General features: G+C 34.2%; 3 protein-coding genes across 3 annotated transcripts; all 3 read left to right on the top strand.

Annotated features, from left to right (window-relative positions):
* The first annotated feature begins 3,021 nt into the window (after positions 1-3,021).
* Positions 3,022-4,559, top strand: LOC11416364 (putative F-box protein At3g16210). The gene is made up of 2 exons (XM_013599358.3): positions 3,022-3,479; positions 3,729-4,559. The coding sequence occupies exons 1-2, from the start codon at positions 3,059-3,061 to the stop codon at positions 4,322-4,324; spliced, it is 1,017 nt and encodes a 338-aa protein (XP_013454812.1). The 5' UTR covers positions 3,022-3,058; the 3' UTR covers positions 4,325-4,559.
* A 2,967-nt stretch (positions 4,560-7,526) lies between these two features.
* On the top strand, positions 7,527-9,113 carry LOC11422740 (30S ribosomal protein S17). Its single transcript, XM_003604499.4, has 4 exons — positions 7,527-7,681; positions 7,956-8,146; positions 8,433-8,593; positions 8,869-9,113. The coding sequence occupies exons 2-3, from the start codon at positions 7,985-7,987 to the stop codon at positions 8,580-8,582; spliced, it is 312 nt and encodes a 103-aa protein (XP_003604547.2). The 5' UTR covers positions 7,527-7,681; positions 7,956-7,984; the 3' UTR covers positions 8,583-8,593; positions 8,869-9,113.
* Positions 9,114-12,045: 2,932 nt separating this feature from the next.
* Positions 12,046-16,241, top strand: LOC11417877 (receptor protein kinase-like protein ZAR1). The gene is made up of 2 exons (XM_003604498.4): positions 12,046-13,646; positions 15,090-16,241. The coding sequence occupies exons 1-2, from the start codon at positions 12,146-12,148 to the stop codon at positions 15,758-15,760; spliced, it is 2,172 nt and encodes a 723-aa protein (XP_003604546.1). The 5' UTR covers positions 12,046-12,145; the 3' UTR covers positions 15,761-16,241.
* The last annotated feature ends 241 nt before the right edge of the window (positions 16,242-16,482 follow it).

The following is a 16,482-nucleotide window of genomic DNA, read 5'->3' as shown; positions in this document are numbered from 1 at the left end:
CTTTTCTGTATTACAATGTGTTTTTTTTTTTTAATTCGGATCTATACATTTTTCTTTGAATCTAATTCTCATCCATATAATGCACATTTCCTTACTTGCTATAGGTACAAGATTATTTTTTTAGTGTTGCAAAAAGAAAAAAATTATTTTATATTACCATTTTTTTTCTTCCATTTCCTACATTTATGAATAACTCACATTATACATAGGTTCGAATAATTTAGCGGTCCAAATCTTTGATCTTTAATATATAAATACATTATTATATTCAAGGATCAGGGTTCGAACCCCAAACACCCCACTTATTCACTTTAAAAAGTGAATTCTAACAATTAAACTAACTGACAAAAAAATACGGAAGACCTAAGATGTTAAATCATTGACATATTGAGAGATTCCTATCTCTAATTAGATGCATCTTAAATTTTATCAATTCATTTCATAAGACTACACTTCAAAAACGATTGTACAATATGAAGCCATTAAGAAATGCATTAATAAGTGTAGTTATACATAGTTAGTTGTTACGTGTTGAGTTTGCCTTAAAATTTCTACAATCTAATTCGATGCTGGTTGTTCTAAATATATTAAGACAATTGTATAATTTATATTTGTATCATTTCAATATTATTTTGTTATTATAAGATCTCTAACAATTGATAAATAATATCTATATTAAATATTATTTTCAACACACACGCATGCACGCACCCACACACACATAAGTCCACACACTAACATAGAGCATTATAGCGAAAGAGGATACAGTCACACAATGTGACAAACTAAAGTTTTATTTCTAGCCGGCAAAATACTCATTTAATTAGCGTCTGACATATATCATATATAATTACTTTCGATTATGAAAACTTATGAATTTTGTCTTATTCTCTCTAAACGCATTTAAAAGGTCTCTATTTAGCAAGGCACTCTTGTTCCGATCAATACAAAAACCTCCGGTCACTAATATAAGCAAAAAACTACATTTTATGTTCATTCATTTAATGATGTATGTGGTCTATAATAAAGACCATGTGCATCATTAAATGAATGAACTTAAAATGTAATTTTTTACTTATATTAGTGACCAGAGAGTGTATCAAGTGAACAAATAAAGGCTTAAATGATGATAATTGTCTAAAACTTATGTTTTAGACAATGAAGGCTTTTGTGGTCAATTTAGACAACATTTAAGCATATACTCAAAAAAGTGAACAGATAAAAGAATTAAATAATGATTTTTTTTGTCAGATATTTTATTTGGTGCAAAAATGATGTATTTTATTACGAAAATTAAACGATGTTCAACTTTATGTGTATGTGTCTAAATACTTTTTATTTGAAGTTGTGACCAACCAAATATAACTTATAATTGAAGATGGTGATAATAATAACATAAATAAAATAGATTACATAAACCAAACTAAGTTTCTTAAAATACTGAAAATGCTTCAAACAGATTACCTTAAACCATAATATAAAATAAAATAAAAAGAGATTACATAAACCTTCAAACTTGGTGAAGCACTTTTTTGAGTCAAGAGTTCTCGCTAATTCTCTTTTTTTCCATCTTCTTGGAGATATATGTTGCAACTCAAACAATAACACTTGATGCGTGGCACACAAAAAATTAAGAAATAAAAGACCCATCCAACTAATCATAAGGTTGTAAATGAAGTCGTAAGTTTTATGATAAAAATGATGTGATGGAAGACTAAGGATGATCATTGTCGCAGCAACTACGTATGAATAGGCAAATGTGGTCAGAACTATCCACATTCCGAAAGACAGCAACCATATGATTACTCGGTGCTCCACTCTTATTCCGCTAACCAGAATAAGGCATACCATCAGATAAGCGAAAAAACATAGTGAGCTCGTAGCCGATGATGGAAAAAACTGATTGGGGTTTACCGCTGCGATAATGGCTTGACCGGACATATCCAATATTCACCCACAAATCTGCAAATACTGCTATTTTTCTCAAGCGGTAACAACCCACCAATGGGGTTTGTGAAACTTTGAAACGAAACAATAGCAATGACGGTAGCGACGACACTAAGCATGCCTCGCATGTTATCAATCCATTTTTCTTTATCTGTATAGGCAAATATAGCAAAAATACCCAGTATTTTTCTCAAAAGTAAACCAAGCATTCCTATTATTCTTTTCCAATATCCACCACCATCCTCTGGCTGACCAATAATATCTCGTATTGTCAGCAAACGGAAACCGCCACCAACGATCGGTTCAGCTTGAATTTCTAAGTTGGGCATTTTGGAGAACTGATAAGTGAGAACGGCACATAAAGGTTTGGGAGTGAGAGAGAAAGGTTTGGGAGCGATAAGTGAGAACGAGAGAGAAAGGTTAAATCTTAAATAAGAATGTTGGACTGTGATGGTGTGGAGTAGGAGGATGCGTGTGGGCCAATAGACTAGGGTGATGGTGCGCGCGCGCAATATAGTGGAGTAAGGAACGACATTAGGACGCGATGATCAATGACTGAACACAACACCAAACAAGTGCTACAAAATGACATATTACAACAATTCATCATCATCAATAGTATCACCTAGATTTATCACCAATCTATCATTGTCTTCCTTACACTATCCTCCTTTTCTTGTTGTCTCTATTAACCCAAACAACCTCTTCCTCTTCCCAACAATGAGAAAATAAAAACCAATCTATCTCATAATCCTTTCGAAATGCAAACCTGGAAACATCTCTCCCTCAACTTGGCGAGAGCAGGCACAGTAGGGGTAGAGGCCATACTACTGGTGAATATTTTTAGGGGATTCAGATTATATAATCCAAAACTGGGAAATAAAAATGGTTCATCAACTTGGAAATTTTTTAGAATTACGGAGGGTGTGTGAGAAGTGCGGAGGGTGGGAAAAAAAGTTTTAAAAAAGGAGACTCTAATCTAAGCCCAACCTACTTCTTTTTTGATGAGGCCCATCAACTCATCATCTTCACGAAATCAGGAAAAAAACAAAACGCAGCCACTACCGCTTTACGCTTTCAGAATTTCATTTTTCGCATTAGTTTTCATTTGATGGTCTCTGTCTGTATGCAATTAAAGGAATCAATGGCACTCACAAAAAAGGTTAGCAACCATATACCTCATGATCTTTCTTTTGATATTGTATCCAAATTGCCTTTGAAATCTTTGAAGCGATTTACATGTGTATGTAAATTTTGGGCTAATTTATTTGAAAATCCTCAATTCATGAGCGTGTACCGCAACAATTTTTTCTTATCAAGATCTAGATATGACGATCATCAAAATTCACGCCTCCTCCTTAAGGTGACTCCTGCATACGGCTATGGTCGTGTTGATAAAATGTTTTTGCTTTCTGGTGATACATTTGAGAATAGCGTCAAGTTAGATTGGCCACCTCTATTTGAAGAAGATTCCAAAGCTATCTTTATAGTTGGTTCCGTTGTTAATGGCATACTTTGTCTTTGTCAAGGAGGTATTAGAGTTGACACAACTTATATTTTTTACAAACTTGAACAAAAAGTTGTATTGTGGAATCCATCTACGGATGAATTCAAGGCCATTCCTAATGGCTCCTTTGAGCACACAATTCTCAAAGCATTTCCCCCTGGATCTGTTTTTGAAGATCTACCTACAATACATACTTTCATTAACATTCACGGGTTTGGTTATGATCCTGTCACAGATGACTACAAGTTAATTCGATATTTTTGTTTCTTTGAAGATATCGAGGAGGATGATGATCCAAGTGATGAGTCTGTATGGCAGATATATAGCCTAAAAAGTAACAGTTGGAGGGATCTTGAAGTTGAAATGCCAAATCATACTTGGACTGACCAGTGGCAAAACGCCGGTAAATCGGTGTATTGCCAAGGGATGTGCCATTGGTGGGGATATGAAGATTACGACGGGGATGAGGTGTTGGTATCATTTAACTTGAGTGATGAGGTCTTCATTACAACACCCTTCAACTATAATTGGGGTAGATTTTTTAAACATATGGTGGTGTTGAAAGAGTTCATTGCTATGATTGAGTATGAAGACGATCCATTTTATTTTTTCATATCAATTTTGGGTGAAATTGGTGTCGCGGAATCTTGGACAAGGCTTTTTAAAATCGGACCCTTATATGGCGTGGAAGAACCTATTGGAGTTGGAAAGAATGCTGATATATTTTACATGAAGAAGGACGAAGAAGTTGCAAGGTTTGACTTAAATACTGAGGTGATTGAAGATATTAGGGTTAAAGGAAGGTATAAATGTTGTCAGACGGTTATTTATAATGAAAGCCTTCTTCCAATTGAAGGAATGCATGGTTGATTATTTTCATTAGCATATAGCTTTACCTAAGAGGTTGAAGAGTATGGATATTAGGAATAGATGAGTGTTATGATTTCTTTATATATAATAAATGGATTGTAAACTACCCATGTCATATTTTGTTAAATGTGTATCGTTTATTAAATAAATAGCCCATGTTTCAGAAACTTTAGATAATTTTAAGAGTGAAAAATCACTCTTTTATATTTTGATTACAAAAATTAAGCATATTTCATGTTTTTGCTCCATTACATTAAGAGTATGGGAGGCTTTAGCTTAAGGGAAATTCTGATTGGTGGGTCATTCTCTTCTTTAGTTAATTTTCCTTGTTTGCTTATTTTAAAGCTAGGTTGTCTCTTGTCAGAGGTTTTTATCTATCTATTGCTGGGAGTTCAGCTACATTTTTATTTTATTTCATATATAGCTTTTACAAGTGTAATTTTGTAATAGTAAACTCCATGAAGTTTAGTATGATTTTAGGACTCTGGTTTGTTACATTGATCTACTCTAGATGATTATTCATTTGGTTATCTATTGTCTGTCTTCTTTTGCACGGTTTGTCGTTGCATTGAACATATTTGATTGATTTGTAACATCGGTTCGTTTTTAGTATTGATTTTATTTTATTTTAGGACTCTGTCTTCTTATGACCTCATTTCTTATTCATAGTGGTTCATGAAAATTTTTATTCCTTAAATATTTTCAAGACTTTAATATCTGAAAGTTGTCATGGGTTGTGTACATATTCGTTTTTCTTATTTCAATTTGATCCGACCTATCTAGTTTGTATGGTTTTTATTTAGTTTGAATGACTAATTTGTTGTCTTAACATTTTACCTTTGAAAAACAATTCAGATGCAAGCAGGAGAACCCATAAGGAAAATACATAGAGGGAGAAGGAGCGTTGTTTCAACAAAAAAAAACCTCTGGGTTCCTTGATTGTGTGATCATGTTCATCGCATAATTGGAAGAATAAGCAAAATCAATTCATCAAAATAGAAAAAGTTTTTATTTTTTTTAAATTTATTTTATATTAGCTCCTTTTGGAATCACCATGGACAACCGCGTCAATAGTTTCATCCGCCCGTGGTGAGGTTCAACAGGAGGAGTAGGGTTATAGTCAGAGCGACACACATTGGGGGGGGGGGGGGGGGGGGGGGGGTATGCGTGATTGGTCTATGGTGAGTTCAAGACGTCGGAAAGCGATCTGACATGGTGATCAAGGACAATATAATTCTCGCGGTAAGGAGGTGTTGGGTTTGATAGGGCTTAGCGACAACGGTTTAACAATACAAGTTTAAGCGATGATGCACCCTGAGGGTTAGTGTTTCAGTGGCAAGGATATGATCACATGAAAAAAAATTAGACATTTGGTTCACCAATTTTTGAGCGCAAAGGGAGGTTTGTTGAGCGTCAACGAAACATTCGCAACGAGCGAAATAGTGTGTACAAAGGTCTTGTTAATCAACAATTTAGCATTTTTGACAATAGATGTACGAGTACTAAAATATCTCAATTAAACAATAATTTTTTTTATTAAAAATCAATAAGAATGAGGTGGAATTTTCCTCTTCTTAGCTTGTAATGTTAATAGATAGATGTTATTAAACAAATGTCATCATTTGATGATGATCAATTCAACTCAAACCAACCCGTAATATATCAAATGAGTTCGGCTCAAGTATTATTCAAAAAACGTGAAAACCAAATTCAAAATAATGTATGTTTTTTTACCAGTTTGAGCAATCTATTTAGTCAAAATCAAATTGAACTGGTCCACGAACACCCTTTTTAACAATGCGAGCCTTTGAACTTGAGACATTTATGATAATAGGAGAGAATAGGATAGGATAAACAATCCACTTTTATATTTCAGTCCTACTATCTTTTTGTTTTTGTTTTGGTGAAGGTCCTATTATCTCTTTATTGATGTATAAATACACGATATTACTTTATAAATCAACTTCTTTTTGAACTCTTTTAATTTTAATTTCAAATATATTTTTATCCTTATAAAATTATGAATTTTTTCATTCCCATAAAAAAAAGTAACACACTGACGTTTCCTATTTTTTTTTATGTACACCGGTTTAGTCTCTTCTATTAAATCAATATATATCTTCGAATGATTTTTTTAGACATATTTAAAACATAAAAAGTTTCTACACAAAAGAGGAGCCCAAAATTTCATATGTCCAAATTTTTCTTGCTTATTCATATTTAGCTTACTTTATTATAATATATTCCCTTATTTGAGAATCTCAATAAAATAATTAGCAAAATATCATAAAAGTTGAGTTGCGTCAAATTTTGTCTTTTGAGAAACAAATTATAATTTTTTTTATTTACCATTTAGCAAATTTTGACTAATTTATTATAGGGTTAATCGTTTAAATTGAAAATATACAATGTCTGACAAATGACCTTGTAAAATAAAAAATACATGTTCTAGCCCTGCAATTTGAGATTATTCTCATTTTTGACCCAATTATATAGGCGTGGTCCAAAAACGTGATCTGGAGATTAATTTTTTTTTTCATGAACATTTTCAGGCATGTTTAGGATGCTAAAACATAGCTTTACACAAAAAATTAGATTTTTTTTCCAAATGTGGACGAATTTATTATGAGTTTTTATTCCCCATAATTATGAATTTCTTAAGCAATTCATAACTAATTTATATCTCGTTTAAAACCTCCAAAATTTCATGGTGAAAGTTCTTATGAAGTTAAAACCATACCTACAAAATTAGAGAACGAAATTAGACCTGTGAGTATAGGTTTACTCGGAACAAAATTGCAATTCCACAAGTTTTGGTTGAGAAATAAAAATAAATTAAAACATCTTTAAAATGATACGAAACTTTACAGATTCTTTTTATGTATTTCTATAGATATCTCTCCAAACAATTAATTCAAAATTCGATTCATATATTGTGATTTTCGTTGTTTTGTTTTTTGAGATTTTGGAGGTTTAAAAATTCATAATTCATAATTTTTTTGTGTAAAGTCATATTTTCAAATATGAGCCGCATTAGACAAGACATACCTACCATGACTGAATTGGCTTGGCAAGAGCAGGCACATTAGGGGTAGAGAATAATATCTAAGCGAGGAATTTTGAGAATTAAGGAGGGCGCGTGAGAAAGGAGGAGGGTGGGAAAAGAAAGTTCGAAAAAAGAATAAGACTCTAACCTAAGCCCAATCTACTTATTTTTTGATGAGGCCAACAACTCATCATCTCGCTTTTCCCTTTCAGAATCGCAATCACTTCGGCGTCATCGCACTGAACCTTACTCGCCGGAAATCTCAGCCGGAGAAGTCACCGTTCACCAGAAACTGTGACAAAATCGTTCAGGTTTTCATTTTTCTCTTTTATTTTTCGCATTTTCATATTTCCTCTCTTCTGCGCCGTAGCATAGTAGAGCTCCACTAGAATCAATCTTAACAAAAGAATCATCCCAACGATATGAGAAAAACAGGTTGCATAATGTGGCCTGAGAAAAACAGGTTGTATACTATTGTTCTTTGGTGCGTGATTACTATTTGTTTTCTTCAAAATTCGCTTGTGACATTTATGGAATTTTATTAGTTACTATGTTGTTGTACTAATACATATTCATCTGAATTAGGGTTTGTTGGGATTGGAATAGCAGAGAAGATGAAGCAAGTAGTAGGAATGGTGGTTTCAAATAAGATGCAGAAATCGGTTGTTGTAGCAGTTGATAGATTGTTCCACCACAAAATGTTCAACCGATATATTAAGCGCACTTCGAAGTTTATGGCTCATGATGAAAACAATCTTTGCAACATCGGTGACCGAGTTAGTATTGCGAATAATTTACCTGTCTTTTACCAGTGTTGTTAAACAGCGGCGCTTCAGCGTAGTTAAATTAGAACAAATTACTATTGTTTTGCAATGCGCCATTTAGCACAATATGTTGTCTCTAGTGGCTATAGCAGCACTATTGCGTAGCTAAATTTGAACAAACTGCTGTTTTTGGTGATTGTAATTGACAACAATGTCTTGTATAATTTTGAATTTGCTGTGTGTTCTTGGTTTTGTAAGATAACTAAACAAGCATATGCTTTTGTGCTTATCATTTCAGGTTCGATTGGATTCTTCTAGGCCTCTGAGCAAGCATAAACACTGGGTGGTTGCTGAAATTCTTAAGAAAGCACGCATATATGTTCCTCCCTCTGCAACAGTGTCTGAGAATGCGAGCTCGAACTCTGTAGGACCTACATCTACGTCATAAATTTGCTCAAGGTATTATAAAGTTAATCTTGGCTGTGAGATTTACACAGTTTTTAGATGTTGGTGTGTGGAAGTGGAATTGGAAATGAAGTTTAGGTTTAGTTGAGTGAGTGGATTTTCCAACCGTAGTCTAGTGCATATAATTGACACTTTGACAGTATGCTATATGATACTCTTTTGTAGTAAACTTCTAATTATTGGTTTACATGCTTTTGCTTCCTGAATTTTCCCATGCTGTTGTGTTGGTGAAATAACTGAATATAATGGAATGGCAATTTTTGTGGCAGGACGAATTTTAATGTGGCATATTCCAAGGTTGGTTAGCTTGTTTGTTGATGGGTTAGAATCAGTCTTCTGGAACCTCAGATGACATAAGGTCTTATTAGATGTCAAGATGTCATATTATGTGATCTCTATTGCCATTTGTGCAATTGAATTATAGTGTAGGATGATTATAAAAAGGTTTTGTATGTCTGCAGATTTCTGATTTTCAAAATAATTGATAAGATATTTAAATGTGGTATCTGTATTACATTGTCTTCCAATTTCTCCACAAACAAGTAATAGCCTTAACTTTCAAATGCAGTAGGAGAGGTCCTGTAAATAATAATTAAGAATCTAATCTTAGTAGGATTAGAGATTTATAACATGGCAGGGAAGGTTTGACAGATTGGAAACAAATCATGTACTCCCTCCGTCCCTAATTATAAGACCCTTTTGCTAAAATCACGGGAATTAAGAAAGTGAATATTTGTATTAAAGTTGTTTGTAATCACTATTGTTTTTACAATTTTATCCTTAAGAGAGAGAGTTAGTTTATGTTTTCCATATGCTATTTATTGTTGATTGAAGAAAAATATGTATAATAAATAGGGGCATGTATGTAAAGAAATAATTAATGTAGTTGGAAATAACAAAGGGGTCTTATAAAAAGGGACAAAAAAAATTCTCAAAAGGGTCTTATAATTAGGGACGGAGGGAGTATATTATTCATTAATAACGGGGTGCAAGGGTCTGGGGGCTAAACAATGTGCTCAATCATGGATTATGAAAAATAGAGGCTTGTTCAAATTCCGCTATGCTATAGTGCCTCTATTTGACCTCACTGATGGGCATATCCCGGGTCTCATAATAGCTGTTTGATCAAATTCTGCTATAGTCGCCGTATGACTACACTGATCCCTACTAATGAAGGGACAAGTTGGAAGAAGCGAATTAAGATGAATAAATGAATTTTATATTGTAATAGGTACTAACCTTAGTGAATTGGTGATACATGCGTAGTTCCTTGACCATCCTGAAGACAACGGTGTCTTGCTTTTAAGGTAGCCATGGAAATGGTAATAATAATAACAATAATCATATGATAGTAATTTATAAGAGGCAATGTATCAACTTCTGCTGAGCTACCTGTCTCTCTTGATTGTTTTCTTAAAAAGTAACTGGTTGATTGAAGGGCAGTGGGGAAAAATTGTCGGGACATAGTTCCTTTTTATATTACATGAGAAGAGTGTAGATTAATCAAATACAAAAAGAAAGTGTTGAGCTAGAATAGTTTTAAACTCAGGTCTATAATAAGACATCTACTCTAAGCTAAGAAATAATTTGGTACCTTGATTGAATAATGAAAAAATTAGGTGGTTTTACAATGTCACTTGTCATTGGATTCTCAGGTACATCAGCTATAGTATTACCTAGTTTCATTTCCATCTCTTTACTGTTTTTATTTGTGGTGGGTGCAATGCTTTTGATGATCAACTCAGTTATGTGGTTAATTCAGTTAAACTGTCTGTTAACTTGGATTTTTAAAGCATTGGGTTGAATTCTTCAATTTAGCTATGCACTAATTACTTTAATTACAACTGTGACAGGAATCAATTATTTCCCATGATTTCAGAGAGAAACTTATTTGAATTTATTCTCTCTTGGAGTGTATTTAATAATTTGTCTGGATGGATTTAATGTGTCTTCTTTTGAAACATAGGAAAGGTATCCTGGGCATATTGAAGTTCTTCTATGCTATAAATCATTGCCAAAATTGTTTGCACATAAAATTTATACTGTTATGCCATATTTACCTTAGTTAGCTTGTAAGTTTGTCCTACATGATTAAAGACGTAGATGCAATTAATTTTTATATTTCCACTCAACGATTGAACAATTATAGCAAAGGATGGTTTCCATCTCAATTACCCAATCACGTGAAGGAACAAATGGCTTTAATTGCAGTAAGACGTACGGTATAAAAGAAGTGGTCATGATGGTAATGGCACTTCTACTGTGAGTGAGAAAGTGGTGGTTGGTTGTAGAAAAGGATTTTGCCTTTTGCACTAGGTCAAGGAAACTAACTATATATCCCATGATAACAGAAAATAAGATTATAGTGTCTTGGAAATCTTTACTAAAGTTTTACTTACGTGTTCAGTGAGTTTATACATTAAAAAGTTATTTTGGCAGGCTTATGTGGCCAAACAAAGAGATCACACGAATTAGTCATTAGAAACAAATGTTACATATAAACACATGTCACATATAAGGTACATTAACATAACTTGTGTTGCACACATGTTTAAAAAATTAATCTTTTTCTTTGACTGAAATTTGTGTTTTTAATCACAAATTTTGTCGTGATTCTTGTTGGTGTAGATAACTTCATATTCACTTTCTAGCATGCAATGTAACAAATTTTCCAGTACTTTTGGAAATGCATTAGTCTTCCATTTGCTACGTCTAAACGTCTTTTGACCGTGATTTGTTCGAAGCTAAAAATTACAGCTTCAAGCTCAATGCACATTCACCACAAATACAAACAACTATTGAATTCCAAATGTATGAGTAACTCATCACTACACTTCAGCATGAATTTTATTTATGAAGTTTAAGTTCACATATAATACTTTTTCAATATCATCTTAGATTACATGTATTTTCACCACCAAAATAAAGATTACATGTATTTTACAACGTGGAAAGAAAAGAAATTTCAAAGTTCAAAATCAAAATCAAAATCAAGAGCTAACACAACAAACTCCAAGAAAGATCATAATCTAGTAAATGTAAACCGTCTCAATGACTATCAAATTTTTTTTTGGTCAACTATTGCGCAAGTAACTAATCCCTTCATAGTAATTGAAATTCATTTAAGAAGTTGATCTTTCTAAAGAGATTGAAATCTTGATAAAATGGTTAACAAACCTAAATATTTACCGCTTATGGCACATGGACCACCAATATTTATATGATAATAATTATAACTCAAGTATAATATAATGATGTAGTAATTTGAATTTGTAAACGTATAAACCAAGTGGAGAAATTCTTTATCTATGTGTGTTTTTCTTACATTATACTTCACTCTTTCAACTTTCTTTCGGTTAGATAGTCTCTCTGTACTTTTGGCGGGATGTGGACCCCACCATATTAAAAACAACTTATCTTTCTCATAAATACACCAACTTCCCATTCCCCTGTTTTTCATTCACTCTTCCATAACCATTTTTCTCTTCTTCTAACCTTCAAAACGGTGTCGTATTAACACCACCTTTCATTCAAAAAATAACTTCAATGAAGTTATTTTTCTTTCTTCTTTGCTTTCATTTTTTCTTCAGCTCAGTATTTTCACTCTCATCAGATGGTCTTGCCCTTCTCTCTCTAAAAGCTGCCGTCGATCAATCCATCGACGGCGCTTTCTCCGACTGGAACGGAGGAGATTCCTACCCCTGCGGATGGTCAGGAATATCCTGTGCGAATATATCCGGTGTACCGGAGCCGCGTGTAGTTGGAATTGCACTCGCCGGAAAATCTCTCCAGGGATACATTCCGTCTGAGCTCGGCATGCTTCGCTATCTTCGACGTCTTAATCTTCATGATAATGAATTCTATGGTGTTGTTCCGGTTCAGTTGTTTAATGCTACTGCACTTCATAGTATTTTTCTTCACCGGAATAATCTCTCCGGTCCGTTTCCGGCTTCTGTCTGCACCGTTCCACGACTCCAGAATCTCGACCTCTCCGATAATTCTTTCTCTGGTGATATTCCGAATGATATCCAGAAATGTAGGCAGCTTCAGAGGCTTATTTTAGCAAGGAACAAATTCTCCGGTGAGGTTCCGACCGGAGTTTGGTCGGAACTCGATACTCTTGTCCAGCTTGACCTCTCCGGTAACGATTTCAAAGGTTCGATCCCAGACGACATTGGTGACCTCGGTTCCCTCTCCGGCACGTTGAACCTATCGTTCAACCATTTCTCCGGTAGGATTCCGAGCTCACTCGGGAAATTACCGCCAACCGTGAACTTTGATCTCCGAAGCAATAACCTAGTTGGTGAGATTCCCCAAACGGGAACATTTTCAAACCAGGGCCCAACTGCTTTTCTCGGTAACAAAAACCTGTGCGGACTTCCACTAAGAAAATCCTGCACAGGTTCAGACCGAGGGTCATCTAGTTCGTCTTCTCACAGAAACGAATCAGATAACCGTTCGAAAGGGTTGAGCCCTGGTTTGATTATTTTGATCTCGGCAGCAGATGTTGCTGGGGTCGCACTCGTTGGGCTTGTGATTGTGTATGTTTATTGGAAGAAGAAGGATGGTCACAATGTATGGTGTTGCATAAGGAAGAGAATAGGATTTGGCAATGATAATGAGGATGAGAAAGGTAGTGCTTGTACTTTGCTTCCATGTATAAATAGTTTGAAGAATGAGGAAGGTAATGATGAGAGTGAAGTAGATGTAGATGGAGGAGGGAAAGGAGAAGGTGAATTGGTGACAATTGACAAAGGTTTTAGGATTGAGCTTGATGAGCTTTTGAAGGCATCAGCATATGTGTTAGGGAAGAGTGCATTAGGGATTGTGTATAAGGTGGTGCTTGGAAATGGGATGCCGGTGGCGGTGAGGAGATTAGGGGAGGGTGGAGAAGAGAAGTATAAGGAGTTTGTAGCTGAGGTGCAAACCATTGGGAAGGTTAAGCATCCTAATATTGTGAGGTTGAGAGCTTATTATTGGGCACATGATGAAAAGCTTCTTATAAGTGATTTTATTTCCAATGGCAATTTGAACAATGCACTTCGAGGTCAGTTCTTTTGTTTCATAATTTTAGTTTATTGATTTAATTTGTTTTATTTATTTTTTGTTTTCAAATTAGGTTCAAAGTTTTGATAGTTGTTATGCACTTGAAAATATTAATGTTATCATAATTATAAGTACATTCACTCTTTAAATATCGAGAGAGAAGCCTACATTGAATTCGAGTCCTCTAGAGCTGTTTTATGCTACAACAGCTCTAGGGGATCCAAACAAGACTACCTACAATGTTTTAGAAAAACGATCTACCACTTTGTTCAAAAAAACAAAAACGATCTACCACTGCTATCATGGTGGCGACGTCAATGTTTATTTTATATCTTTGCGATTACTTTGTGATTGCAATTGTGACCATAATTTGTATATAACCCAATTTTAGTACATATAAAAAATTGCAACTGCAACACGGCTATTATTTAAGAAGAGGATTTGCTATATATAGCGAATTTGTTTTTGTGAAATCTCGCGAGCGCGTGTTTGATAAAACTACATAACGGATGGAATCACTTCAGTCCTGGAATTTGCTGAAATCACCCAGTCGTGGGGATTGGCAACCAATAACACTTATTTGCAATTGCTTCATGATTGTTTCCTTCGCTATATTTATCATTTTCCTTAAAACCTTGTCCATTTAATCAAGAGTGGGGACAGATACCGTAGTTTTATTGTGAATTGTACAAACTTTTGTTCTAATTATAGAAAATGGTTTTAGATGCAAAATGAATGCATTAATAAAGTCACAACAGTTTGAGTTTTTAATCTTTGTTTTCTTCCTTGCAAAGATTCTTGAGTACTCTTGGATTTTCAGTTCAGACAAAAATCCGAGTTTCTTACTGAAAAATGATGCTTTCTGTTTCATGTTTTATTTCATCTTATTATAGACTATACTTTCTTTAATATGAAGCAATGTGTCTCAACAAGCTTCACAATATCTTTTAAATTGACCTGGACCCCACTATAATTGTATTCATACTATTTCCCTTTGCTTCCACTCCACTTATGTCTCACTATATATCAGGAGAAAATATTGAACTCAAGAGACGTTAACATAATCTGCTATAACCCTTCCACTATTAATTGTGTGTGTACCAAAGTTTTGAGGCAAAACCAATTTTACTTAAAATAACTTAATCATTTCTAGTTGCAGTTACAATTTTTGCTTTTCTTTTAAGGAAGTAACATCGTTTCCCTTACATCATTCATCACGATTACTACTTCCTTAAAAAAGACAAAGTTGTGTTGTCCTTCATGATTTTGCTTGATAAAAAACATAATGTAAGCAGTTGGTGGTAACGAGTAAACTAATTTGAATAAAAATTTGAAAAATGTGCATTAGTTTGATAAGTTGATCGAGTTTTTGCACTAACTTGGTAAAAAAATTTACTTTGGTGCAACTCATGGTTTTGTTAATCCTATTTGACTGTATGTACAGGGAGAAATGGCCAACCATCTACAAACCTTTCATGGTCAACAAGGTTAAGAATTGCAAAAGGAATAGCAAGAGGCTTATCCTATCTTCATGAGTTTAGTCCTAGAAAATTTGTCCATGGTGACATAAAACCCACAAACATCTTACTTGACAACGACTTAGAACCCTACATTTCCGATTTTGGACTTAACCGACTAATCAGCATCACTGGAAATAGCCCTTCAACTGGTGGATTCATGGGTGGAGCTCTACCTTACATGATGAAATCATCACACAAAGATAGTAGGTTTTCATCAGACAACGGTCGTGGTAACAATTACAAAGCCCCTGAGGCTCGCGTACCTGGTTGTAGACCAACACAGAAATGGGATGTATACTCATTAGGTGTTGTTTTGCTTGAATTGTTAACCGGTAAATCTACTGAATCTTCTCCCACATCGGCGTCATCATCGGCTTCTGTTGAAGTTTCAGATTTGGTAAGGTGGGTGAGAAATGGGTTCGATCAAGAAAGTCCATTATCTGAAATGGTTGATCCATCTTTGCTACAAGAAGTTCGTGCTAAGAAAGAGGTATTGGCTGTGTTTCATGTAGCACTTTCATGTACTGAAGGTGATCCTGAAGTTAGGCCTAGAATGAAAACTGTCTTTGAAAACCTTGAAAAGATTGGAAGGTAATATCTGCAAGAAATGTTATGGGATGTTATGAATGTGTGCTAGCTCAAATTAAGTGTATGTTTGGATTAATGGTAAATTTATCAGAACCAAGATGTGCCACCAAAATTTCGCCTAAATTAGAAGCTCAGTAAATTCACCCTGCTACCGCCATGTTGTGAAATTCACCGCCTATTCCAATATGCACTAAGATTATCTTGATACAGAAGAAAAGAAGCTTCAATTTGAACAACATTTTTATGGTAATTCACACTCAGAAGATTTTATGCTAGGCAAAGATATGAGGCTGCAATGCAAATCTCTACTTTCTATCATTGGATTAATTTAGCGCCTTAACTTGTGTTTTGTAAGTCATGTAAATTTTGAAGAGCTGTAATTATCTCGGTTTCAATTTGATTCATTCCAACCACATTTTAATTTTGTTTGGTGAAATATCAGCAAAATCACTAGATATTATGTTATTTAAAATTTGTGTCTCGTCTCATTTGGCACTTCTTTTTATTAAATTCTCTAATTAGTAGAGTCTATATTTAAATTTCATTGTTTGTTTTTTATGAGCAAAATTTCTTTAATGACATGATGTGCAAAGCTGCTCTAAACAGAATACAACTTAAAGATAACAATATACAAAATGACAACAATCCATAACAAAGTGCACATGAGTGACTAACTAAACTATGAAACCTCTACATGTCTCCCCATCACAAAATCAAAGCCTGCTAAAT

The sequence above is a fragment of the Medicago truncatula genome, chromosome 4 (genome assembly GCF_003473485.1).
Source record: "Medicago truncatula cultivar Jemalong A17 chromosome 4, MtrunA17r5.0-ANR, whole genome shotgun sequence".
NCBI lineage: Eukaryota > Viridiplantae > Streptophyta > Magnoliopsida > Fabales > Fabaceae > Medicago > Medicago truncatula.
Note: the sequence above shows the minus strand (reverse complement) of the source record. Positions and strands in the feature narration are given on the sequence as shown.